We start from the raw sequence: 27,148 nt of genomic DNA, 5'->3' as shown, positions 1-27,148 counted from the left end.
TATTATTTGATCCTCACAATAATATCTTTACAATATTATATTCCCATTTTGCAGTTAAGGAAACCAAGGCAAACAGAAGTTAAGTGACTTACCCAAAGACCCATAGCTAGTATATAAGGCTATATTTGAACTCACATCTTCCTTGAAACAAATCAGTGAAATAGGAATGAATTTTTATCCCCATTTTACTGATGAGAAAACTGAGGTACAGAATGGTTAACCTACTTGTCCAGATATATACAGTTAGTAAGAGTCAGGCAGGAACAGAATCCAGGTCTCCAGCCTCCAAGACCTGTGCTCTCTTCATTACACCCTGCTTCCTCTTACAGGTCCCCAAATTTTGAGTGTTATTGCTAAGGGGAATAATAATCAAATCTTTCTAAAACCCATTGCCCAGTGCACTGACAGAGATGGAATGCTGTGGGTGATGAATGGATCATGAGACTGCCTCAGGATGGTATTTATGTGGCCTAATATTGTACTATCCAGATGCAAAGCCCCTGCCCTCCAGTAGGGCTTATGGTTTGATGATCGACACTTTAGATCCCGATTATGGTCACTATTCGATGTGCATCAAAGAAAACTCCAGGCAATGGAGGCTTTACAAGTCCTGCCCTTTCAACATGCCACAATCAATAGAAGAAAGGTGAGACAAGAATGCGGATGACCTAGACAAGGAGTAGGAGACTCTTTAATAAGAAGGGATGGTCAGGGGTCAGGGTGTGAATGTTAATGAGGGTCAGTGACATCTTTGCATATTAATGAGGGCAGGGATATTAACAGGAGCAAGTGGGATTATCTATTAATAAAGAGGCAAAGCCAGATGATTATCAGAGAAGTGAAGTTACATCATAGTAACAAGGAGGATGGGAGGATTTCCTGTTTGATTTTAATGGCAAAGGTCAGGGCAAAAAAGGGTGCTCAACTGGCACTGAGGGCTGGGATTGAGATGTGAGGCTTGAAGTGACCATAGGGGCTCTGTCCTTAGTTCTTCCTCTACTGTGGAGATTTTTCATATTTCAGTGTCTCATAAGTCTCTTGGGTCCGAGTACTCAGGCCCTAGGACGGCAAATTAGAGGTTCATTAAGGGACCAATACAACCATTCCCACACAAACTCAACTGCCCATTCCCCAAACCTTCCACTTCCAAAATAACCTTAGCCTTCCCAGAACCCTCCTGTCAGGCCCCCTTAACTACCCCAGTTCCCCCCACAGTTTCACTTTCCCAATTATTTTCAAGATTCTCACTTTCTTAAAAGGATCTGACCCGTTTAACCCATTAATTAAAGTAACAGCAGTAATATCACTTACTGTGTAGACTTCCTCAGATTTCTGTGAAAAGAAGAACATGGAATCATCAGGGATTGGGACTCCTAATAAAGGCATTTCCTCAGGACCCATTCCCACCCCTTTATGGCCCTTGGGGAAATCGGAGGTCTTGGGATGGGGGATTCTCCAGCTCGCAGGGAGCTCCCAACTCCTTTTACTAAGGTGGTAACCAAGCCAGACTCTAAAGACTTCATTGTAAAGGGACTTCACTCTCATTGGAAAGCATTCAAAGAGCAGAGCTGCAGAGAGCCAGCCCTTGTGTAGACAGACAGGGATTTATTCAGCAAATGCCTAGCACTTAAGCAATCACATACCCATGCTGGAGGGGACCCCCAAGGACAGCCTCCTCAAACAAGCACAACCACCTCTACCTTATGCCTGCCACATCCAGTTGCTAGTCTTGTCTTGAGAATATCAAGAGCTCCAGGGATATGGGGGTCCCAGTAGCCATGGATATTTTGGGATATGGGGGTCCCAGTAGCCATGGATATTTTGGGATATGGGGGTCCCAGTAGCCATGGATACTTTGGGATATGGGGGTCCCAGTAGCCATGGATACTTTGGGATATGGTGGTCCCAGTAGCCATGGATACTTTGGGATATGGGGATCCCAGTAGCCATGGATACTTTGAGATATGGTGGTCTCAGTAGCCATGGATATTTTGGGATATGGTGGTCCCAGTAGCCATGGATACTTTGGGATATGGGGATCCCAGTAGCCATGGATATTTTGGGATATGGTGGTCCCAGTAGCCATGGGTACTTTGGGATATGGTGGTCCCAGTAGCCATGGATACTTTGGGATATGGGGATCCCAGTAGCCATGGATATTTTGGGATATGGTGGTCCCAGTAGCCATGGGTACTTTGGGATATGGGGGTCCCAGTAGCCATGGATACTTTGGGATATGGGGGTCCCAGTAGCCATGGATACTTTGGGATATGGTGGTCCCAGTAGCCATGGATACTTTGGGATATGGGGATCCCAGTAGCCATGGATACTTTGAGATATGGTGGTCTCAGTAGCCATGGATATTTTGGGATATGGTGGTCCCAGTAGCCATGGATACTTTGGGATATGGGGATCCCAGTAGCCATGGATATTTTGGGATATGGTGGTCCCAGTAGCCATGGGTACTTTGGGATATGGTGGTCCCAGTAGCCATGGATACTTTGGGATATGGGGGTCCCAGTAGCCATGGATACTTTGGGATATGGTGGTCCCAATAACCATGGATACTTTGGGATATGGTGGTCCCAGTAGCCATGGATACTTTTTTTCCTAACAGATGGTTGAGTTTTCAGATGGAGGCTTCCAGCTTCACTGAAAGCTAAGTAAGGGTCAGCAAAGGCAATAATAGTTCCTGAGTACTAAGGGTGAAGGATTGTGGAGCTGGCCCATACCTCATATCGAGCCGCTGCCTTTCGCATCTGGATCTGAGGCAAAGGAAAAAGAAAGCCATCAATGTAGAAAAAACCATGTCCTCCTCTACCTAGCCGCATAGCCTATTTATGGGCAGAAGTGACCTTCCTTCTCCTTTTCCCACGCATGATCTTGGCCACCCCAGCATTTCCACCCCATTCTGTGGCTCCCAGTACCTTGAGGCGGCAGTAGAGGAGAGTGAGGACAATGCCATAGATAAACAGCACAGCATCCAGAATGTAACAGAGCTGGGGTTCAGAAAGAGCCTCTGAAAAGGGAAAAAGAGAGGTTAAGGGGTCAAAGGGGGGAGAAAGGAGGTGTTGAGGATTGGCGCAGAGGGAAGGGAAGAGAAGGAGAAGCTTTCTCTTTCTCTAACAGCATACAAGCAGAGTCAAGATGACAGTTTAGAAACAGCAAAAATCAATTCTTCTGGGGGTAGCCGGGTTGCTCAGTGGATTGAGAGCCAGGTCCAGAGATGGGAGGTCCTCAGGTCCTTCCCAGCTGTGTGACCCTGGGCAAGTCACTTGACCCCCATTGCCTAGCCCTTACCACTCTTCTGCCTTAGAACCAATACACAGTATTGATTCTAAGACAGAAGGTAAGGGTTTAAAAAAAATCAATTCTTCTGTGAGTACTCTTTCATACCAATCGAAAACAAAAACATTTCAAGGGGGTCAGAAAACCAAATCTAACAGCTTACAAGTCTCATTTATCAATTTCTCCAGTATCTCAGATGGGCTGGGGAATTGGGAAGTGAACCTTTGATATGGTTGATGAGTTTTCTGTACTCTCTCTATTCTTGGCTTTTTGAAAGGCTGCTTCTTGTTTCTTCTCCCAGACTACTCCTTTGGTAATTCATCTTCCTCTTCTCATACTCTAAATATGGAAGTCTCCTCACTTCTGTTCTGGGGCATTTTGTACCTGGCTATATAAATGCTAATTATTATTACCATGACTTTTGTTTGTCTCTTGGTAGTCTCATTCATTTCCATGGCTTCATTTTATAAGTGAAGTTTTCTTGAAGCTTTTTTGTCTTTTCACTATAATTATTTCCCAGTAAGAGGCTCATCCTGTTGAGTTTTCCTTTGCAACAACAGCAAAAACAATTGTTCAAGACCACTGAACAGTGTGGTATAGTGTAAAGAGTGCTCTCTCTGTCTCTCTGTCTCTGTCTCTGTCTGTCTGTCTGTCTGTCTGTCTGTCTGTCTGTCTGTCTGTCTGTCTCTCTCTCTCTCTCTCTCTCTCTCTCTCTCGGATTCATTTTCCTCCTTTGTAAAATAAGGGAGTCTTTTAAATGACTTCTGAGGTGCCTTCCAGCTCTAAATCTGTGATTAAGCTTGACAGGTTGTACAATATTCTATACCCTCTATACCTATATAGTGTGTTCCATCTATTCTCCACTTCAAAATTAATTAATTCAAATTTTAAAAATCAGAGTTCAATAGCTTTATCATTGTTTATATCATTCTCAGTGTATTTCACTCTGTGTCAGTTCATACTAGTCTTCCCATATTCCTCTGAATTCATTCATATTTTCCATTACATTCAGATACCATCCTTTGTTCAGCTGTTCCCCAATTACTGGCACCCCTTTTGCTTCTAGTTTTTGTTGTTGTTGACAAAAAAAGTTCAATGGTATATAGGGGGCCTTTTACTCTTTAGGGTATATGCCTTGATTTCTTTTATTGTCTGTATATAGATGACTCCCAAATCTAAATGTACATACAATTGATTAAAACAACTTTCTAGTTATTGTAATACTTTTTTTGAATTGCTGGATGATAGAACTTTTTTTGCTTTTTAAAAAATTAAATGCTCTGATAATACATTATAACGGAAATCAAATTGTTTACTACCTCCCGGAGGGGGCAGGGAAGAGGGGAAGGAGAGACAATTTGGATCATATAACTTCAGAAAATGTTTGTGGAAAATTATTACATGTAATATGGATAGTCAAAGGATATGAATAGGCAGTTTTAAGATGGAATCAAAATTAACAATAAACACATGAAAAAGTGTTCTAAATCTCCCCTGATTAGAGAAAAGTAAATCAAAACAACTCTGACATACTACCTTATACCTAGCAGATTGGCCAATATGACAGTAAAGGAAAATCATAAATGTTGGAGGGAATACGACAAAATTGAGATGCTAATGCATTGCTGGTGGACTGAAAGGCAATTTGGTATTATGCCCAAAGGGGTTAAAAGCCTGCATAACCCAGTAGAATTGCTAGTCAGCTCCTGGAGTGGGTAGGGAAGAAGAAGGGAGAGAACATGAATCATGTAACCATGTAAAAATACTTTTAAAAAATAAAGAGAGAAAAAATTTAAAACATGTAATTTGGAAAGTAAAATATCTTTTAAAAATTTAAACACTCAGTCTCTTACTCTTTGTGATTTTAATGACAATCCACAAATAATGGTGTGTGTGGCCATTTGTTTGCAAGGTGTAAAATTTAAGTGTGAAGACCTATCTGCTATATAACTCCCAAAGTAGGTGATTACACATACACACACGTATGTATCTATTTAAAACTCACAGGCAAATGAGTATTTTTAAAGTGGCTTATAAGGAAGCCAGGCTGTTTAGAGGTTAAAAAAAACAGAATTTGAATTGGTTCTCCATTTTGAGGGTACCTGCTTACCTTGCTGCTTTCAAATATATTATCTAGTCTCAATTTCTCCCTTGAATGTTAGTGTTAACATTCTTAAGATAGGGCTGGATATCTCTATATGAATGTCTTTTTAGCATTTCAAACTCAGTATGTCCAACGTCGAAACTCACTGCCTTTCTCCCAAAAATTTGCCCTTCCTTCGAACTTCTCTATTTCTGTTGATGACATCATTGGCCTTCCAGTCAACCAAACTAAAAAACCCCAGTCATCATTAACCCTTTTTCTCCTTTTCAAGAGTCCTGTAAGGTTCCTTCTAGCTATAAATCTATGATCTCATGAGCATTATCTCTACTATATGATCAACTATCAAATGTTACTGACTCTAATTCCATAATATTTCTTTCATAAGGGCAGGGCTACAATGATACCAAACATCTTAGCCCTGATACATTTCTTGGATCAAAACACAATTATTAAATGTGATGGAGAACTTGATTATGTCCTCTTACGTCCATTTAAGACCATGAAGCTAGTGGAAAATGAAGATTCAAATGAGAAATGAGAGAGAAGAGAATATTCCAGCCAAATCCTTGAGAAGAAGAGGAAAGGGAAGGTCTCCACCAATGTGAAGGGTCCAATGTTCCTCCCAGCAGAGCATACCCTACTTAGAGCACATAAGCATATACTCTGGGGCTTCTATCCCAGACTGGTAGGTTGGGTCTCCACAGTAAGGTTGGTCCCATATTTGTTCCTTTAGGGTTAGGTTCCTGCAGCAAGGGTAGCCTTGTGGGGTGGGAGTGATTTCTAATGCCCTCTCCATGGGGTCTCTCCTTATGATTGTTAGTTGATATCAATTAGTTAAATAAACTCAATTAGCTTTTAGAATGAAGCATTCACCATGGGACTATAGTTGGTGCAAACCCCCCAAATCTGACATGTTCTCCCACCAGTCCATGCAAAGTCCATGAAAAAGTGGGACCAAGCTAGAGCTCAAGGTGTAGAAAAGCAGTTACAATGACCATAGAAGTCCTTATGATGGAGTAGGAAGACATTCCCTTTTAGGGGTGGGATAGCTTCTCTGCTAGACTCTTTGTAGAACTTTGAATTTGCTTTCCTGTTCTCTTCTAGCATGTCCTTAACTCCTAATATAAACACTGCCATTAGCTGATTTAGGATCATTCCTTGGATGTCAATGAAAAGTCCAAATCTCCATCAAGGTCCAAAGTCCTCCTCCAACCAAAGAGGAGGCTGAGGCCAAGATTCTCTGCTGTCCCCTAAACGATTCCTTCTCAGGGAGTTGGCTAGCATGCTTTCTCCTTGCTGGTGGCTCACTCAAATCTCTTGACTTCTAAACTAGTTCCTGGTTTATATATCTTTTACCCCCAGAGCATAACCAAGTCCATTAGCCATTCCTATCTTACCTTGTTCTCACCTAGTAAACAATCAAGATGGGTTCTGATGTGATTGGATTCTGAGCTCCTTGGTCCCTTTAGTAGATCCTGAATAAACGTTCACTGACTCACTAAAATGTAACAGGAACAAGTGGGATGAGGAGATTTTGACCCCACCCGTATACATGTATCTCTATGGTGTTGCCCTTTTCACATGTGAACATTTTGGTTGCTAAAGGGAACAGAACAATAATATTTGTTTTAAAAAAAACTTGGGGAAAAGTGGTTTTAAATTTTTTTTCTAAAGAAAAGTCTAATTTTGTTCTCTCCTATATCACTTCCTACCAATGAGAAAAAAAATAAAAACAAAATCCTCATAACAAATATACATAGTTAAGCAAAGCAAATTCATACATTGGCCATGTCCCCCAAATATGTGTCTCACTATGCACCCCTCTCTGATAAAACATACTGAGAGGACCTGCTTGAAGGCAGAGAGCATTGGAAACGATAGAAACAATGATAACTGGGCACTGTGGTCTGTCAGCTTATTAGCTGACAAGCACTTATTTTTGGAAGGGTTTTTTTGCTTAATTTAAAAATTTTTCCCCATTGTTACATGATTCTTGCTATCTCCTTCCCCCCTCCAGGAACTAACAAGCAATTCCGCTGGGTTATACATGTATTATCACTCAAAACCCATTTCCATATTTTTCATTTTTGTAATAATCTTTTAAAATCAAAATCCCAAATCAAACACCCATGTTCTACCCCCTACATTTCTTTTTCTAGATGTGGATAGATAGCATTCTTTCTCATAAGTCCCGCAGAATTGTCTTGGATCATTGCATTGCTTTTAGTAGCAAAGTCAATCACTTTTGATGGTCCCACAATCTATCAGTCTCTTTATACAATGTTCTCCTGGTTCTGCTCATTTCACTCCACATCAGTTCATGTTGGTCTTTGCAGTTCTTATAGAAATCATCCTATTCATCATTCCTTATAGCACAATAGTATTCCATCATAACCACATACCACAATTTGTTCAGCCATTCCCCAATCGGAGGGCATCCCCTCATTTTCCAATTTTTTGCCACCATAAAGAGCGTTGCTATGAATATTTTTGTACAAACATTTTTTTATCTCTTTTGGATACAAACCTAGTAGTGGCATTGCTAGAGCAGAGGGCATGCAGTCTTTTAAAGTCCTTTGGGTATAATTCCAAATTGCTTTCCAGAGTGGTTGGATTAATTGACAACTACACCAGCAATTCATTAGTGTCTGGATTTTGCCACATCCCCTCCAACATTTATTAATCCCTTCTTCTCTAATTGCTACCACTAGCATTTCTAATACAATATTAAATAGTAATGTTGATAATGGGCATCCTTGCTTCACCTCTGATCTTATTGGGAAAGCTTCTAACTTATTCCCATTGCAGATGATACTTGCTGATGGTTTTAAATATATACTGCTTATTATTTTGAAGAAAGGCCCTTCTATTACTACACTTTCTAGTGTTTTCAATAGGAATGTGTTGTATTTTGTCAAAGACTTTTTCTGCATCTGTTGAGATAATCATGTGATTTCTGTTAGTTTGTTTTCTGAAATGATAATTATGTGGATGGTTTTCCTAATATTAAACCATTCTTGCATTCCTGGTATAAATCCCACCTGGTCATAGTGAATAATCCTTGTGTTAACTTGCTGTAATCTCTTTGCTAATATTTTATTTAAGATTTTTGCATCTATATTCATTAAGGAGATTGGTCTGTAGTTTTCTTTCTCTGTTCTTGGTCTTCCTGGCTTGGGAATCAGTACCATATTTGTGTCATAAAAAGAATTTGGTAAGTTCTACCTTTAAAGTGGTTCTCTCATACATTTCTCTGAAGAGCAACTTTTTCTCTAGTCTTCACAACAGTCTGGGGTGGGGGGAGCCAAGATGAAGGATGAGGGGCAGCCACCCAGTTGAACTCTCTCAATATTTCACTCCAAACAACTTCAAAATCATACCTCAAATAAGTTTGGAGTGGCAGAACCAATAAAAATTTGGAGTGAGATATTTTTCTGTTCTAAATTTTGAATTAAATTCCCTGCCCTAAGATTAAGAAGTTGGCAGGAAAAGTCTACATCATTGGGGTGGAGGCCTATTCAGAACCCACAAATGTTGTGGTAGCAACACTAGCAGTGGCAACAGCATCAGCTTCAAGAATGTTCAGTCCAGGGATGGTAAGAAGATTGGACATCTGGTCAGAAAGAGATTATGAGGAACCCTTTACTGGCATTGCCTACAGCTGGAGTGTGATTAGAACTCTCTTGCTCATGTATATAGTTCTAGAACACAATTCTAGGGCAGAAAGGAGCACTAGTACTTGTGACTCCAGGAGCCCAGAAGCTCTTGCTGGGTAAAGGCCATAGTGCAGACCAATAGATCAGTGACCGTACCTCTCACTGGATCACATCACCTTGGAGGCACTGAAAATTTTTAACTACCCAGGACTAGTTTTAAAAACAGTAGAACAAAAAAAAATCCTAAAGCTTGAAACAGTGCCTCCCCACCCCAAAGTGAACAGATTCTAATTTTAATATAAAGTTTAAAATAGAAAAATAGGCTGAAAAAATGAGAAAATATCAACAACAAAAAAGGAGCTTGACCATAAAAAGCTAGGGACAGGGAAGACCAAGACACAAGGTCAAAAGGAGACAATAATATGAAAATAGATATCAAAAGAGTTTAAAAGAAAAATACTAATTGAACCAAAGCGCAACAAGAATTCTTGAAAGAGTTAAAGAAAAAGATAAAAGCGGTAGAAGAAAAATTGGGAAGAGAAATGAGAGTGATACAGGAAAATTATGAAAAGAGAATTAATAGCCCGGTCTAAAAAATGCTGAAGAAAACAACTTAAAACTTAAAACAAGCAGAATTGACCTATTTTACCCAATTATATGCTAACAAATCTGATAACTTAAGTGAGATGGATAAATATTAACAAAAATATAAATTGCCTAGATTTACAGAAGATAAAATAGAATTTTTAAGCAATCCCACCTCAGAAAAAGAAATTCAACAAACCATCAATGAACTCCTTAAGAAAAGAACCCCAGGGCAAACAGATTTACAAATGAATTTTACCAAACAGTTAAAGGATAATTAATCCCAATACTATACCAACTATTTGGAAAAATAGATGAAAAAGGCATCCAGCCAAACTCCTTTTAAAACCAAAATATGGTATAGATACCTAAACCAGTAAAGCAAAAACAGAAAAATAAAACTATAGACCAATTTTGTTCATGAATATTGATGCAAAAAAATTTAAGTAAATTACTAGTAAGGACATTACAATAACATATTGCCAAGATCATACACTATGAATAGGTAGAATTTTGTAGCATACCAGGCATGTTAGCATGTTGGAAGTATGGTTGATGTATTGATATTGTATCCTGTATATTCATTTACTAGATACATGGTCAGATCGCTTAATGTTCATTGTATGGAAAGGGGCAATCCAAAGGACTAGCCCAAAGGACTAGCAAATTCCTGGGCTGGGCATTGACAGCCACAGTGTCCTGGCTCAAACTACATTCCCTTACAAAGCGCGGGTTGGATTAATCTCCTCCTCTTTGATTCTGTCATTGTCAATTCTACCAATACTAAAAACTATATCATGTCATATATTCATTAATCACCTCCCACTTGACATTCCTAAGGTCCCCAATAAAAACTGGGGAACATGTGCAAGCCTAGTCCTCTCGCTCTTCTTTTATACCTCTTGCTCTCACAGCCCTTGCTCTTGCTCTTGCTCCTTGCACCTCTTAATCTTGCTATGGCCTATTATGGCCTCCTCATGTCTGACTGACTGCAGAACATCTCCCATTAATCTCTTGACCACCTGGTCCATGGGGGAAATCCCGGAGTTCTCGACTCCACGCATGTTCTCCTGTTTCTCATACTTATAATTTCTCCACTTGCTTCCTCTTTCTAGAGAGGTAATTATGGAGCTTGCATCTCCCCAGGTGTTTTAACTTGTGGTCTCTGAGTTTTTATTCCTGCTTCTCTTCCTCTGACTCCCTTATCTATCTCACATCCATGTTCCTCTAGCCTCCATTCTCCTTCTCAGGTCACCACCCACAGATAAATTATATAGGAATGGCTGGAGGATCCTATAAATTTATACCAAAAATGCAGGGCTTGATCAATATTAGGACAACCATTTAGCATAATTGACTACATCAGTAACAAAACCAAAAAGAAATCATCTGATTATCTCAAGAGATACAGAAAAAGCCTTTGACAAAATACAACATAGATTCCTATTAAATAACACTAGAAAACATATAGATGAATGAAGTTTTCCTTCAATGAGAAGTCTTATCTGTCTAAAACCATCAGCAAACATCTGTAATGGCTATAAACTAGATGGCTTCCCAATCAGAGCAGGGGTGAAATAAGGAAGCCCATTATAACCACAGTTACTCAGTATTGTACTCGAAATTCTATATATAACAATAAGAGAAGAAAAAGAAATTAGAATAGGGAAAGAAAAAACAAAATGATCACTCTGCAGATGATATGATGATATACTTAGAGAATCCTAAAGATTTGACTAAAAAACTAGTTGAAATAATAAACAACTTTAGCAAAGTTGCAGGATATAAAATAAACTCACATAAATCATCAGCATTTCTTTATATCACCAAAAAAAACCCAGTCCCAAGAAATAGAAAAAAGATCCATTTAAATTAACTTAAATTAATTATTGATTAATTAATAATTAATATTCTATAATACAATTATTCTAATATAATAATACTTTTATTCAATTAATTAAATTAGTTTAATTTTTGCCAAGATAAACCCAGGAATTATATGAACACAAGTACAAAACGCTTTTCACACAAATAAAGTCATAAGCAATTGTAAAAATATTAATTGCTCATTAGTAGGCCACACCAATATAATAAAAATTACAATTTTACATAAATTAACCTACTTATTCAGTGTGATACCAATAGAATTACCCAAAAATCATTTCCTAGAACTAGAAAAAAAAAAACAAAATACATCTGAAAGAACAAAAGATCAAGAATATCAAGAAAATCAGTGAAAAAAAAATGAAAGGTGACCTAGAAGTATCAGATCTCAAACTATATTATAAAGCTGTAATCATCAAAACAATTTGGTACTAGCTAAGAGAATGCAATAGATCAATGGAATAGATTAGCTATATAATACATAGTGGCAAATGACCCTGGTTAATGTTTGAAAGACCAAAAGATCCAAGCTTTCACTGTTTGACAAAAATTTCTGGAAAAACTGAAAAAAGGTATGGCAGAGACTGAATACAGACCAACATCTCACACTGTGTACTAAGATAAGGTCAAAATGGACCCATAATTTAGACATAAAGGGTACCACCATAAGCAAATTAGAAGAGTCTACCTGTCAAAGCTAAGGATAAAGTAAGAATTTATGACCAACAATAAATAGAAACCATTATAGGATATAAAATCAATAACTGTGATTGCATTGAACTGAAAAGTTTTTGCATAAACAAAACTAATGCAGCCAAGATTAGAAGAAAGGGAGAAAGCTGGGAAATTATTTTTTGTAGCAAGCATTTCTGATAATGCCCTTTTTTTTCAAATATATGGAGAACTGAGTCAAATTTATAAGAACACAAGTCATTCCCCAACTGATAAATGGTCAAAGGATATGAACAAACCATTTTCAGATGAAGAAATCAAGGTAATAGTCACATGAAAAAGTGCTCTAGCTCACTCTTGATTAGAGAAATGCAAATTAAAACAACTCTGAAGTACCACCTCCCACCTGTTAAATTGGCTAATATGACAGAAAAGGGAAATAATAGATGTTGGAGGAGATGTGGCAAAATTGAGACACTAATATACTGCTAAGAGAGTTGTAAACTGACCCAACCATTCTGGAGAAAGATTTAGAACGAAGCTCAAAGGGCTTTAAAATTGTGCATATCAGATTAACTCAGAGTGGATAAATGACAAATATAAAGAGGGAAATCATAAACAAACTAGATGAACATAGAATTGTATATATAGGAAAGGAAGGAATTTAAGACCAAGCAAGAGATAGAGAACACTACAAAATGTACAATGAATAATTTTTATTATATTAAATTAAAAGGTTTCTATACAAACAAAATCAATGTAACCAAAATTAGAAGGGAAGCAACAAATTGGGAAAAAATTATTAAAACAAAAACCTCTGGCAGGTCTAATTTCTCAAATTTAAAAGAAACTAAGTCAATTGTACAAAAAAATAAAGCCATTTCCCAATTTACAAATGGTCAAAGAATATGAATAGGCAGTTTTCAGATAAAGAAATCAAAACTATCAATAAGCACATGAAAAAGAGTTCTAAATTCCACCTGATTAGAAAAATGCAAATCAAAACAACTCTGAGATACCATCTCACACCTAGCAGATTGGCCAATATGACAGTAAAGGAAAATAATAAATGTTGGAGGGAATGTGGCAAAATTGGGAAACTACTGCATTGCTGGTGGAGTTGTGAATTAATCCAGCCATTCTGGAGGGCAATTTGGAATTATATGCAAAGGACTTTAAAAGAATACATACCCTTTGATCCAGCAATACTATTGCTGAGTTTGTACCCCAAAGAGATAATAAGGAAAAAATATGTGTACAAAAATATTTATAGCCATGCTCTTTGTAGTGGCAAAAAAATGGAAAATGAAGGGGGTTCCATCAACTGGGAATGGTTGAACAAATTGTAGTATATGATAGTGATAGAATACTATTGTGCTGTAAGGATTGATCATCTGGAGGCCTTCCATATGAACTAGGAGAACCTCAATAAACTGATGCAAAGTGAAATGAGCAGAATCAGAAGGAAATTGTACACAGAAAGTAAAACATTGTGGAAAGGTTCCAATGTAATAGACATTGCTACTAGTAGCAATGCAACAAGCCAGGACACTCCTGAAAGACTTATGTAAAAGAATGTTATCACCTTGAGAGAAAGAACTATGGGAGTAGAAATGCAAAAGAAAAACATGACATCACTTTTCATATATATATATATGGGTATGTGATTTGGGGATGAGGCTTTAAAAAAATCACTCTATAGTAAAAATGAATAATATGGAAATAGGTATCAAGTGGCAACATTTGTACAACCCAGTGGAATTGCTTGTCAGCTCTGGGAGTGGGGAGAAAAGAGGGGAGGGAAGGAAAACGAGTCATGTCAACATGGAAAAACATTCTAAAAAAATAAATAAAATAAAATTATGCATACCCTTTGATCCAGCAATACTATTCCTAAGCCTAAATCCCAAAGAGATTTTTTAAAGGAAAAGGACCTGTCTGTATAAGAATATTTATAGCAGCTCTTTGGCTATGAAAAATTAGAAATTGAGGGAATGACCATCAATAGCGGAATGGGTGGGCAACTGTGATATCTTACTACTATACTATAAGAAATGATGAGAAGAAAATTTTCAGAAAAAATGGAAAGACCTAAGTGAACTGTTGCAAAGTGACGGGAAAAGAACCAGGAGAACATTGTACATAGTAACAAAATTATATGAATAACATTTATTGATGCTTTAGCTATTCTTAGCAATACAGGGATCTAAGACAATCCTCAAGAATTCATGATGAAAAATGCCATCTTTCTCCAAAGAAATAAATTGAAGTATGAATGCAGAACAAAATATTTTATTTATTTCTTCATTTTTCTTTTGTTTTTTTTAATTCTTTTTCACAAAATGACTAGTATGGAAAACTTTTACACTGTTATACATGTAAAATCTATATCAGATTGCTTACCATCTTAGGGAGGAGGGAAGATAATAAGGGAGAGAGGGTAAGCATTTGGCTCAAACTTTTTTAAAAAAAAGTTTTAAATTACTTTCCAACAATTGAGAAAACAATAAAATATTCATTTAAAAAAATCGGAATTGGCCAAATGGCAAAAGAGACACAAAAACCCATTGTAGAGAACCCCTTAAAATGCAAAATGTGTCAAAAGGAAAAGGAGGCACAAAATCTCACCAAAGAAAATAATTCTTTAAAAATGAGAATTGGGCAAATGGAAGCTAATGACTCCATGAAACATCAAGAAACAACAAAGCAAAGTCAAAAGAACCAAAAAAATAGAAGAAAATGTGAAGTGTCTTGTTAGAAAAATAAATGATATGGAAAATAGATGAAGGAAAGAAAAAAATTTAAAACCTTATCTTCTGTCTAAATATCAGTTCCAAGGTGAAAGAGCAGTAAGAGCTAAGCAATTGGAGTTAAATGATTTTCCCAAGGTCTCACAGCCAGGAAGGATCTGAGGCCAGATTTGGACCAACAACCTTCCATCTCCAGGCCTAGCTCCCTATCCACTGAGCCACCTAGCTTCCACAAGGAGATAAAATTTATGAATTCTTGGACTACTTGAAAACCATAATAAATAAAGAGGCAAGCTATCATATTTCAAAGAAATTATTAAGGAAAATTCCCCCAATATCTTAGATTTAAAAGGGTAAAATAGAAATTGAAAGAACCCACTGATCACTCCTGAAAGAAATGCCAAAATGAAAGATTCCAGGAATATTATAGTCAAATTCCAGAGCTTTTAGGTCAAAGAGAAAATTCCTTGAGTAGCCAGTGTAGCATACCAGGCATGTTATCATCTTAGAAGTATGGTTGATGTAATGATATTGTATCATATATATTCATTTACCAGACATATGGTCAGATCACTTCATGTTCATTGTATAGAAGTTACAGTCCAAGGGGCAAGATAATTACTGAGCAGCCACAGGGTCCTAGCTCACACCTTAGCAGACCACATTCCTTTACAAGGTGCATGTCAGGTTCATCTCCACCTCTTTGATCTCGTCATTGTCAATTCAACCAATGTTAAAACCTATGCCATGTTACATATACATTGATCACCTCCCAATCCACATTCCTAAAACCTCCAATAAATACTGAGGAACAAGCGCGAATCTCTCTCTTACATCTCTGGATCTTCTGATTGCTCTTTCCTATTTTATTCCTCCTGTCCTCTATTTTCTTGTGACGCTGTCGCCCCCATGCTTCCTATTAATCCTCTGACACTCTTGTCCATAGGAGGCATTAAGGAGTTCTTACTCCCCACGTGTTTTCTCATTCCTCATATTTCCCATTAATTTTCTGGCACACTTGTCAATGGGAAATATTCATGGAGATCGCGACTCTCCACGTGTTTTAACTTGTCTCTGAGTCTTTATTATTCACCTATTTCCTTCAGTCTCCCTTCTCCTTCTCAGGTTATCACCCACAGGTAAAATATATAGGAACCGCAGGTTAGTCTCTATAGCCAGAAAGAAACAATTCAAATATTGTGGAGCCATAGTCAGGATCACATAAATTTTAACAATTTCTGAATTAAAGGAGAGGAGGGCATGGAATATGATATTCTGGAAAGCAAAGGAACTAGGAATCAAGAACACTCAATCCAGCAAAACAGGTGAATCCTTTAGAGGAAAAAATGGATATTTAATGAAGTAGAGGACTTTCAAATATTTTTGATGAAACAGACCAGAATAGAAAATTTGACATTCAAATGTAAGACTCAAGAGAAGCATAAAAAGCTAAACATGAAAGAGTATTCATAAGGGTCTCAATAAAGTTAAACTGCATATTCCTACATGGGAAGATGATACTGGTATATCCTAAGAACTTCATTACTCTTAGAGCAATTAAAAGGAGTTTACATAGACATGGCATGGTCATGAGTCAATTATGCTGGAATGATCTCAAAAAAAAAATGAAGGTATGAGAAAGAGGGATCTCCTTGGAGAAGGGGGAAGGGAGAGGTAGAAAGGAAATTTTTCTCACATAAAAGAGGCATACAAGGAAGAGCTTTACCAGTGGAAGGGAACATGAAGGGTGGTTGGGGAGGTGGGCAATGCTTGAATTCCCATCAGAATTTATTGAGTGAAGAATACATATGCACACTCAGTTGTGTATAGAAATATAATTTACTCAATAAGGAAATAGGCAGGGAAGGGGTTTAAAAAAAGGTGTGTGTGAAGAGGTAGGGGGATAACAAGAAGAAGGTGAATTAAAAGAAGCAGATAGAAGCAAAATAGACTTTTGAGAAGAAACAGGAGAAAAAGGAAGAAAAAAACCCTAGTATGAAGGTAAATACACAGTTAGTAATCCAACTTGGGAATGTGAATGGAATATGTTTACCCATAAAATCAAGCAGATAGCAGAATGGATTAGACACCAGTATCCAACAATATGTTGTTTACAAGAAACACAATTGAAACAGAAAGATATACAGCTAAACTATAAAAATGCAGAGGTGGCGATCATGATTTCAGAGGAAGCAAAAACAAAAATAAACCTAATTAAAAGAGATAATCAAGGAACTATATTTTGCTAAAAGGTACCATTGACAATGGAGTAATATCAAAAATTTTAACAGCAAGTCTTCTAATGAAGCCCTCATTTCTCAACTATATGCTGAGTATAAAATTGGGTCAAATTTACAAAAAAATAAGAGCCATTCTCCAACTTATAAATGATCAAAGAATATAAACATGCAATTCTCAGAAGAAATCAAAGCTATTTCTAGTCCAATGAAAAAAATGCTCTAAATAACTATCATTTAGAGAAATGCACATTAAGAGGACTCTGAGGCACCACCTCATACCTATCAGAAACAGAAAATGCTAGAGGAGATAAAAGGAAGAATAGGTGTGCTAATGAACTCTCTGTGGAGTAATGAACTGGTCCAACCATTCTGGAGAACATTGTGAAACTAGGTCCAAAGGGCTATAAAATTGTGCATATAGTTGCTTTTTTTTTTTTTATAGTGGCAAAGAATTAGAAATTGAAAGGATGTCCATCAATTGGGGAATGGCTGAGCATATTGTGGTATATATTGGTGTGCTACAGTTGAACTAGGGCTTTGCTCACCAGCATGTGAAGACTGCTTCGGCGGAACAGGCGGAAGAAACCAACAAGAAGGTTCAACGGCTGAGATGGCGACGCAGCAAAGCACTGTGGAGTGCTCAGGGCATGTTGGAGCACAAAAGACAACACGGCCATCCAATGCAGCTGAGGAAGTCTCCAGGTGTAATGACTTTTCGTGCCACTGGACCCAGGCTTCCAATGCCGAGAGAGTGGGACTGTCTCTGTGCATCAACTTTTCCACTTAAATCTTCATGCACAAGTGTCTTTGTGCACAAAAACGCACAAAGACAATTGTCATCCTCGGTTACCGAGAGACTACTACTACTACTACTACTACTATAGTTGAAATACTATTGCGCTATAAGACATGATGAGCAGGATGATTTCAGAATAAGCTGGAAAGACCCACAGGAACTGATGCAGAGTGAAATAAGCAGAACTAGGAGAACATTGTACATAGGAACAGCAATACTGTGGAATGATCAGCCGTGAAAGACTTAGTTACTCACAACAATACAATGATCCGGGACAATTCTGAAGGACTTATGACAAAGGATGCTATCCATCTCCAGAGAAAGAATTGTGAAGTCAGAATGCAGATCAAAGGGTACTATTTTTTTATTTTTTTTATTTAAATTAATTTATTTAGTCAATTTAGAACATTATTCCTTGGTTACAAGTATCATATTATCTCCCTCCCTCCCCTCCCCCCACCCTTCCCATAGCTGATATGCAATTTCACTGGGTATTACATGTGTCCTTGATCAAAACCTATTTCCATGTTGTTGGTGTTTGCATTAGGATGTTCATTTAGAGTCTACATCCCCAGCCATATCCCCTCAACCCTTGTATTCAAGCAGTTGTTTTTCTTCTGGGTTTCTACTCCCACAATTTTTCCTCTGAATGTGGATAATTTTTTTCTCGTAAGTTCCTCAGAATTGTCCTGGATCATTGCATTGCCATTAATGGAGAAGTCCATTGCATTCAATTGTACCACAGTGTATCAGTCTCTGTGTACAATGTTCTCCTGGTTCTGCTCCTCTCACTCTGCACCAATTCCTGGAGGTCGTTTCAGTTCCCATGGAATTCCTCCACTTTATTATTCCTTTGAGCACAATAGTATTCCATCACCAACATATACCACAATTTATTCAGCCATTCCCCAATTGAAGGGTATCCCCTCATTTTCCAACTTTTTGCCACTACAAAGAGCACAGCTATGAATATTCTTGTCTTTTTCCTTATTATCTCTTTGGGGCACAAACCCAACAGTGCTATGACTGGATCAAAGGGCAGACAGTCTTTTAGCGCCCAAAGGATACTATTTTTTCACAGTTTATTTTTGGTTTTATTTTGGGATTGTGGTTTTATATGCATATTCTCTTAAATGACCAATATGAAAGTATGTTTTGCATAATGATACATGTATAACCAGATCAAATTGCTTACCATCTTCAAGAGGGAGGAGGGAAGGGGAGGAGAAAGACAATTTGGACCTTATAATTTTAGAAAACATATGTTGAAAATTATTACATGTAATTGGAAAAATAAAATATCTTTGCATTAAAAAAACAAACAAAATAAAATAGTGCATATCCTTTGGCCCAGTAATACCACTCCTAGGTCTTTATCTCAAAGAGATCAAAGGAAAAGGAAAAGGACCTATTTGTACAAAAAACATTTTATAACAACTCCCTTTGTAGTGTCAAGGAATTGGAAACAAAAGGGATCCTCATCAGTTGGAGAATGGCTGAACAAGTTGTGGTCTATCATGGAGTACTATTGTACTATAAGAAATGATGAGGCAAATCATTTCAGAAAAACATGGCAAGACCTGTATGGACTGATGCAAAGTGAAGTAAGAAGAATCAAGAGATCACACACAGCAACAGCAACATTGTAATGATGATCAACTGTGAAACACTTGCCTACTCTAATCAATACAATGATTCAAGAATTCTAAAGGACTCCTGATGAAAAAATGCTATCCACCTACAAAGAGAAAACTGACAAACTCTGTGGGCAAATTGAAGCATAATTTTCTCACTTTCTTTTTCTTGTTTTTTTTTTCCAAATATGGCTAATAAGGAAATATATTTTGCACGTTTTTAAAAACTATATAGTTGATATCAGATTGCTTGCCTTTTCAGTAGGTGGGGGGAAAGTGGGAGGAAAGGAGAGAATTTGGAACACAAAATTAAAAAGAAAAGAATGTTAAAAATAAATAATAATTCTTTAGAAGACAATCTGTTCTCACTTCAATATTTTTTCTGAGAGGTCATGTTTCTTCTCAAGGAGATTTGATCATTTTTCCTCACACAAATGTTCTTTTTCTGCCTCTTTCAGCAACCAAAATGTCCACATATCAAGAGAAAGTACCTTCCATAGTTATTTCTTCCATTCCAATTATGCCATTGCCACCTTCATTCAATCCAAATTCTTAAGAACTTTGCTAGTGTAGTAACTTTGTTAAGTGGTCTCCTTGTCTCCAGGCTTTCCCTTCTCCAGTCCATCTTTCACAAATGTGCTAAAATAATCCTTCAAATATCTTAGGTCAAATGCTACACTTCTGTTTCACAAGCTCTAGTGCCCCTTTTAACCCATCCAGTGAAATAAAAGTCCTTAGCCTGGCATTTAAGGATCTCCATAACATGGCTGCAACCTGCCTTTCCAGCCTTATTTCAAACTTCTCTCTCTTTGTGTACCCTTCTCCCCCTATGTATTTTCAGTCTGTTTCTAATGCCAAGGTACTCCCTTATCATTTTTTCCATTAATATTAGCTATTTATCCAGCATTTTAAAAGTTCACATAGCATCAAGCATACATTCCCTCATTTATTCGTCATATCAGCTTTTTTTGAGGTAGAGGCTACAAATATTATCTCCATTTTACAGATGAAGAAATAGAAATTTAAGAGATAAAGTGACTTGTCCCAGGTCATATAGCTAATAGGTTTCAGACTTAAGTTTAAGATTCTCTTGACTCTAAAAATCAAATGCTACACCTCTCAGTTGTCCTGTTGAAATCTCTCTCCATGGCTCAACTTAGGTGCCACCTCAATAGGAAGTCTTCTTTAATCTTCCCTTTTGAAAGTTATCTCTATCTCTCCAAATTCACTTAGACCCCCTTGTCTGGATCTTTCCTTTGGAGTGGGGTCCTGCCTTTGAAAGCTAGAGCCTGTGGAGATTATTACTGACTTTGAAAATACAGAAGCAAATGCATCATCAAGAAAACAAAAACAGATAGATTAGCAGGTGGGAGATGGTTTGATGAGAAGCTCTTCTCCCAATGGAGTCAGATGTGTGCATTTACCTGTGATACTGAAGGATCTTTGAAGAATTTGTATTGTAGATGCTTTTCCCTATGAAGTCAAGGAGATTGTGTGTGTGTGTGTGTTTTAACTTTTTATCTAGGAGGATCTCCTTGATACATAATTATAAAGAAGGCAACTGGGAAGATATTTCCTGTCATTGCTGCAGAGAAGTTAAAGAAGATACAATCAGGAAGAAAGAGATGAAGAGATTTTCTATGAAGAAGCCGTTTAAAACGTCATTTTACAAAGATAAGAATTTAAAAGAAATTTAACTTATTATATCTTGAAAAAGCCTGAGTAAAGTAGTATTGTTTCTAGCAAAGGGAAGTCAACCACTCATATTTTGAGTTTCTGAGGTGTGTATATAATAGAATCCATGATATATAATTTTTATAATTTTATCATTTATTTTATAATCATATTTTATCATCATGATTGTGAGTAGAATGATAATATATATTAATTATATAATAGACATATGATATATTAATAAAATGTAATACATTGATATAGTGTTTGTTTTATAATTGTGATATATTACATATAATTAAATACCTAAATATATAACATAATACGTTTCATATGTATTATTATATTGTTAATCAATACTATAATTTAAATTAATAGAAACATGATCATTCTAATTATGTAATCATTTTATTTATCATACAAGTATATGATAAATTATATAACATGTCTATATACATATGTATATCTCTATAAATACATACACCTATATGTACATACATGGTTGCATAGGCTATACTAGTGTATTATCTATTGTGTACATGTTTATGTACATACCAATATGTATAATTATATATAATTATACATGTTTTATGTATAAAAATTCCATTCCTTGATAAATTATATAGTTGGCAATTTTAACATATTTCAATACAAATAAACAAACATAATTATACAGGGAAAAGGAGTTTCTCTAGTTCACTGAATAATTAACATTTAATGAATCATAGTGGGGGGCTTCAACTAATTAATTAATTAATGAGATGAGATTTTAAACTTATTAGAGAGAAGTAAATTATTGAACATATCCCTAAATTTCTTTAGAGCTCAGAATTAATAAATTGAAAATAGTGATGAGTCGAGCTGTCAGATGACCCCAGTGGTCAGATCCCAGTTATCTACAATCTGCTATTAGTCATTCTCATTATTATGTTATCAGCATAATCTCAAACTTGGAGCAGAGCACTGGAAGTGTATACTTTATTTAGGGAAATAGGATTATTATTGGAGCAAAGAAGGAATGAGGTAATATCGTGTGTTAATTATACATACTCATGAGGAAATCCAAGAACCAGAGAGCGGAAACTTGACTCAGAGGAGGGAGAAACAGAAATGATGTCACTGGAATATACAGCAGACCATGTAGAGGAAATAGATGAAGAGCTGAGAAAAACAGATCCCAGTTCTGGTTCAGAAGAATGAGATGGTAATGATGGGGAACTTTAATTTTTCAGAAAGGTAGATGAAGGAACACTGTTCCCTTAGATTTTAGCAAAAAAAATTTTAAGTATTTCATGTGCCATTTTTTCAAAAAGATGGGAGTGATATAGATTAGGTGACAATATAACTTATTTGGACTCACATCTGGTTGGGTAACAGAACTAAAAATGTGGTTATTAATTACTCAATGTCCACATTTCAGGGGGTCTCCAGTGGTGCTCCCCAGAATTTGTGCTTGGCCTTGGGCTGTTTAAAAAAAATTTTTTTTTACATTATGTGGATAAATAGCATAAATGATCATCAAATCTGACATAAACCTGGGAGACTGAGCAAACACACTGGCTAACCCAGAATTGGAACCCAAAAGGATCTTGACAGGCTCAGGCATTGGGGTGAATCTAACAAGATGGAACTCAGTAGAGATAAATGTAAGTTTTGCAATTTGGGTAAAAAAATTCAATTTGACAAGTACAAGTTGGGGGAAACCTGAAATCAGTAGGGTTTAGGGGACTACTATTTAATATAAATAAGCAGTGGAATGGGGCAAGTCCAAAAAAGCCAGTGTGATACTGAGCTGCTCTGTAGAACTTCCAGGTTCCCCTTCCAGAGAAAGGACTGTGATATTTTTACTGTGCTCCGCCCTCCTCAGACCTCTTATTGGAGTACTGTGTTCAGTTATGGAGCGTCAGAAGGTGGCCACAAACAGCCTTTGGCTACCTGACATCTGTTGAAGAAACTGGGCATGTTAACCTGAAGAGAAAACTCTGGGGAATATGATAGCTGCCTTCATGTAGTTGAAGAGCTGCCATGTAGAAGAGGGAGCAGACTTGCTTTTGTTGGCCACAGAAGCGACAAGAGCAATGTGTGTAGGTTGCAAAGAGAACAATTTCAGCCTGATGTGAGGAAGTACTTAACATTTAGAGTTGCGCAAAAGTGGAATAGTCTTTCTCAAGAGGAGAAGGGTTCCCCTGCTTTGATGGTCTTCCAGCAGAAGTGGAATGGAGTATTTCATAATTGGGGTTTCTTTTGAGCATGTGGTAGACTAGATAGACCACTGAGATTCCACCCCATTCTTAAATTCTCAAAGTCTACATTAAAATTTTGTGTATTCTGCATTCTTTATCATTCATTGTTAAACACATTTTCCTATTCTATATTTATATAGTGCTCTGAATTATATTTCAAGGCACTTTTACATACATCCTCTTACATGATTGTCATTTTATTTCTATAAGGTAGGAAGGGCAGGATTTTTCCCTCCCTTAGGACCTATGATTTTATCAACATGAAAAACTTTCCCCCAAGGTACGGTCTTAAGACTGAAGTGCTGAGAAGTTGATTTGCCCGTGGTCACAAAGCTAGGAAATGCCCAAGTCTGGACTCTAATCGAATTATGACAAAAGCTGCTTCCAAATCATGCCCATCTAAAAAATTGTCTCTTATTCTGAATTGAAACACCAACTAAAATAAGCATTTTTTTCCCCTAAACTTCAGTCCCACACCACCAAAGGCTTATTCACTATTTCAATCTGGATGTCCTATAGGCATCTGAAACTCAATATAACTAATACTGAACTGCTCTTTCCCCAGAAAGCCAGCCCTTTCCTATTTCTGCTCAGGGCTCTACTGTCCTCCCGATCACCTAGGAGCACATCCTCAGTGTCATCTTTCATTCTCCATTCTCTCACTCCAAATATCCAAGCAGTGTCGAAATCTTGTTTCTACCACCATATTGCTCACATCCATCCCCTTCCATGACCATAATTTAGGTCCTTATCCCCTCAACTATTATAATGGCCTCCTATTTTTCTCTGTTTCTGGTGTCATTTCAACCTATCTTCCATAGAACCACTAATGGGACTTTCCTAAAGCTTAATTCCAGAGGCTTCTTATTATATCTTGGACCAAATTTGAGCTCCTCTGTTTGCCATTTAAAGCCTTTCACAATCCGACTCTGACCTGTTTCCAGTCTTCTCACACATTATTCCAGTTCACATACTCTTTGGTCCAGCCAAATGAGGTTTTTAACTTCTCCTCATGCATGAATAGGCCATCTCTATGCTTTGGCACTGGCTGTCCCCATTGCTGGGAACGCACTCATCACTTTCAATTCTTGGAATCCCCTGGTTTTCCTTCAAGACTCGTCTTGTAGACCACCTACATGAAGTCTTTCCTGATTCCCAACCTTCCCCCTTTCCCACAGAGGCTGGGGCCCTCCTCCCCCCAAAACCTGCCTTGCAAATTTGGCATATAGTCCTATTTGCACACGTTGTCGAAGGTAAACTACTGTGGAAAGTGACTGTTTCGCTTTTGTCTTCCTATACCCGGTACTTGGCACAGCCCCCAGCACACAGAAGTCCTTCATAAATGCCTGTTGCTTAATTACCAGGTTGGGTAGTTTTGGCACCTCTGGCATGGCTTTGGAAACACATAATCTCCTTGCCTCCCGCTTGTGGGCTGTTATCAACGTGTTATAGCTATTTTACTTTCTAAATTTATTTTCCCTTTGCCCACTGGGGAAAAAAATAAGCATAAAACCATTTCTGTCAAATTTGATAACATAAGTGATCTATAGGAGGAGGAGGGGGAACCAAAGTTCTGTTCTGAATCCCCGGGCTTTCCCCTGGATCTTTTCCTTCTTACGAGCAGTGGAATGCTAAGGCATCATTAAGCACAAGTCTCCCCAAGGGACTCATCTGTGTGCACTGGGCTGAGACCCAAAACCTCAGCTCAGAAGGGCAGGGTAAGAGAGGCAATGAGAACTTGAGCTATGAAACCACAGGAGTATTTCTTACTAAGTCCTGTGACCTGTGGCTGATGTGGCTGGACAGGAAGGATATGTATATTGGGGTTTGGGGGGAGCAATTTCTCTAGTATTGTTCACCTCCTTGCCTTGGCCTCGTCACTTCCCTCTCAATACGGATCATAACTAATTTCCCAGTTTTCTAATCTCTAAGGCTCTCAGTCTTTCAGTACTCGATTGGATGGAACATGACGTGAGTGATAGAGCCAGAACCCAGGGAAACGTGTCGTTGTAAAAACAATTATTGATATTTTATAGGATGTCTTGAAGTTTGCAAAACACTTTACATATGTTGGGGGCAGCTGGGTGGCTCAGTGGATGGAGAGCCAGGCCTAGAGATGGGAGGTCCTAGGATCAAATCTGACCCTCAGACACTTCCTGGGCAAGTCACTTAACCCACATTGCCTCGCTCTGATCGCTCTTCTCCCTTGGAACCAATAGTTTTGATTCTAAAAGGGAAGGGAAGGTTTTTTTTTTTTAATTTATATCTGTATATACTTTAAATATGTTAACTTGTTCAAACTTTAAAACCAACCTGTGAGCTAAGTTCTATAGGTCTTATGTTCTGCCCATTTTACAGATAAGGAAACAGAAATATAAGGGACGTGTCCAAGATTACAAACCCATGCCTTTCTGATCAAAGAGCAATACTCTATCCTCTATGTCTATGCCGAGTACCCTCAGCAGCTCAGTTAGTTTTCAAAGTGCTTGAAAAGGCCATTTCCCCGATTGCCCTCGCCTCCACCGCCCAGATATCTGGACATCTACCTGCTGACACAAACCAGGCTACCCTTGGGCTGTACTTCTTTCTATCTGCTCCCAACACTCTCTGCTTTCCTCAGGACCAAACCTGCCATCTAGGCTATCTATGCTTTTGGGTTTCCTCCTCCTAGATGCCAGGGCTGTTTGGGGCTCCCCTGCCCAGCACCATCGCCCTAACATTTCTTAGATATTTTAATGGTAGTTAAAACGTGACAAAGGATTTCAAGGTTCCTGAACTTAGGAGAGTCTCAAAGGTCTTGCTAAAGGCATTCCCCACTCCGGCTTCCCCATAAATGCTTAAGGATCTTAACCAAGAGGGAAAGAGCCCTTGACTGTCCCCCAGCTTTACTCCATGGTGCTCGCCATACTGACATGAACCAGTGGCTAAGGGAGGTAAAAATTACTTTTATTGCCCATCCTTTGCCTCAGGGCCAACCACAAAGCCACAAACACCCCCCTCTCTAGCTATACCAGTAATTCCCCATCACAGAGATCCGGGTGGCCAGTCACCTCCTGTTGGACGCTAAGACAGAAGCCAAGAAGGCAGGGCAGCCTCTCTTGAGACTCACTCTTGGTCCCTTCTGATACTTGAGGGAGACGATGGGACGGTGGGACTGAAGAGGGAGCAGAGGGAAGAAAAATGATCGAGCCATCACAGGAACCAGAGATAAGGATCCAAGATGGGACACGAGATTAGTGAGGTTGAGACAAAACCCTGCGTCAGTGGCACAGGTATTCCTCCATGAAGCTCCTGACCACTGACTTGCCTTCTGTGCTATGCCAAAGTGCCCTCTGTGAGTGGATCAGCTTTCTCTAGGGACCCTGCGCCCTTTCCCCTCCCCACTCCCAGCCTTTGCTCATCTCACCAGCTTCTTGAATCAGCAGCAGCAGCACAACAGCCAGTGGGATCATCTTGGGCAGGGGTTCAGGGCCCAGACGCTGGGATCCGGACGCTTAGTTGGCTCTGCGCAGCTGTGCTCAGCAGCTCCCTGACCACAGTTTCCCCCCTTCCTGCCCCGCCTTCCCCCCAAGCTTCGGCCCCTTCCCCTTCCTGCAGTATAGGCTGGGCAGCTCCCGGAAGG

General features: G+C 38.2%; 1 protein-coding gene across 1 annotated transcript; it reads right to left on the bottom strand.

The window, feature by feature from the left end:
- Positions 1-658: 658 nt before the first annotated feature.
- FCER1G (Fc epsilon receptor Ig) lies at positions 659-27,095 on the bottom strand. The gene is made up of 5 exons (XM_001381663.5): positions 26,933-27,095; positions 2,928-3,019; positions 2,733-2,765; positions 1,312-1,332; positions 659-1,059 (listed from the first exon to the last, which is right to left on the bottom strand). The coding sequence occupies exons 1-5, from the start codon at positions 26,976-26,978 to the stop codon at positions 997-999; spliced, it is 255 nt and encodes an 84-aa protein (XP_001381700.2). The 5' UTR covers positions 26,979-27,095; the 3' UTR covers positions 659-996.
- Between the last annotated feature and the right edge of the window lie 53 nt (positions 27,096-27,148).

Source organism: Monodelphis domestica, chromosome 2 (genome assembly GCF_027887165.1).
Source record: "Monodelphis domestica isolate mMonDom1 chromosome 2, mMonDom1.pri, whole genome shotgun sequence".
Taxonomy (NCBI): Eukaryota; Metazoa; Chordata; class Mammalia; order Didelphimorphia; family Didelphidae; genus Monodelphis; species Monodelphis domestica.
This window is presented reverse-complemented; position numbering and strand designations above follow the sequence as displayed.

Coding starts and splice junctions, on each gene's coding strand:
- FCER1G (XM_001381663.5), bottom strand. CDS start 26,978: ATGATCCCACTGGCTGTTGTGCTGCTGCTGCTGATTCAAGAAGCTG. Junction 1,333..2,732: donor AGGCAGCGGCTCGATATGAG/GTATGGGCCAGC, acceptor TTCTTTTCACAG/AAATCTGAGGAAGTCTACAC. Junction 1,060..1,311: donor AATCTGAGGAAGTCTACACA/GTAAGTGATATT, acceptor TTGCCGTCCTAG/GGCCTGAGTACTCGGACCCA.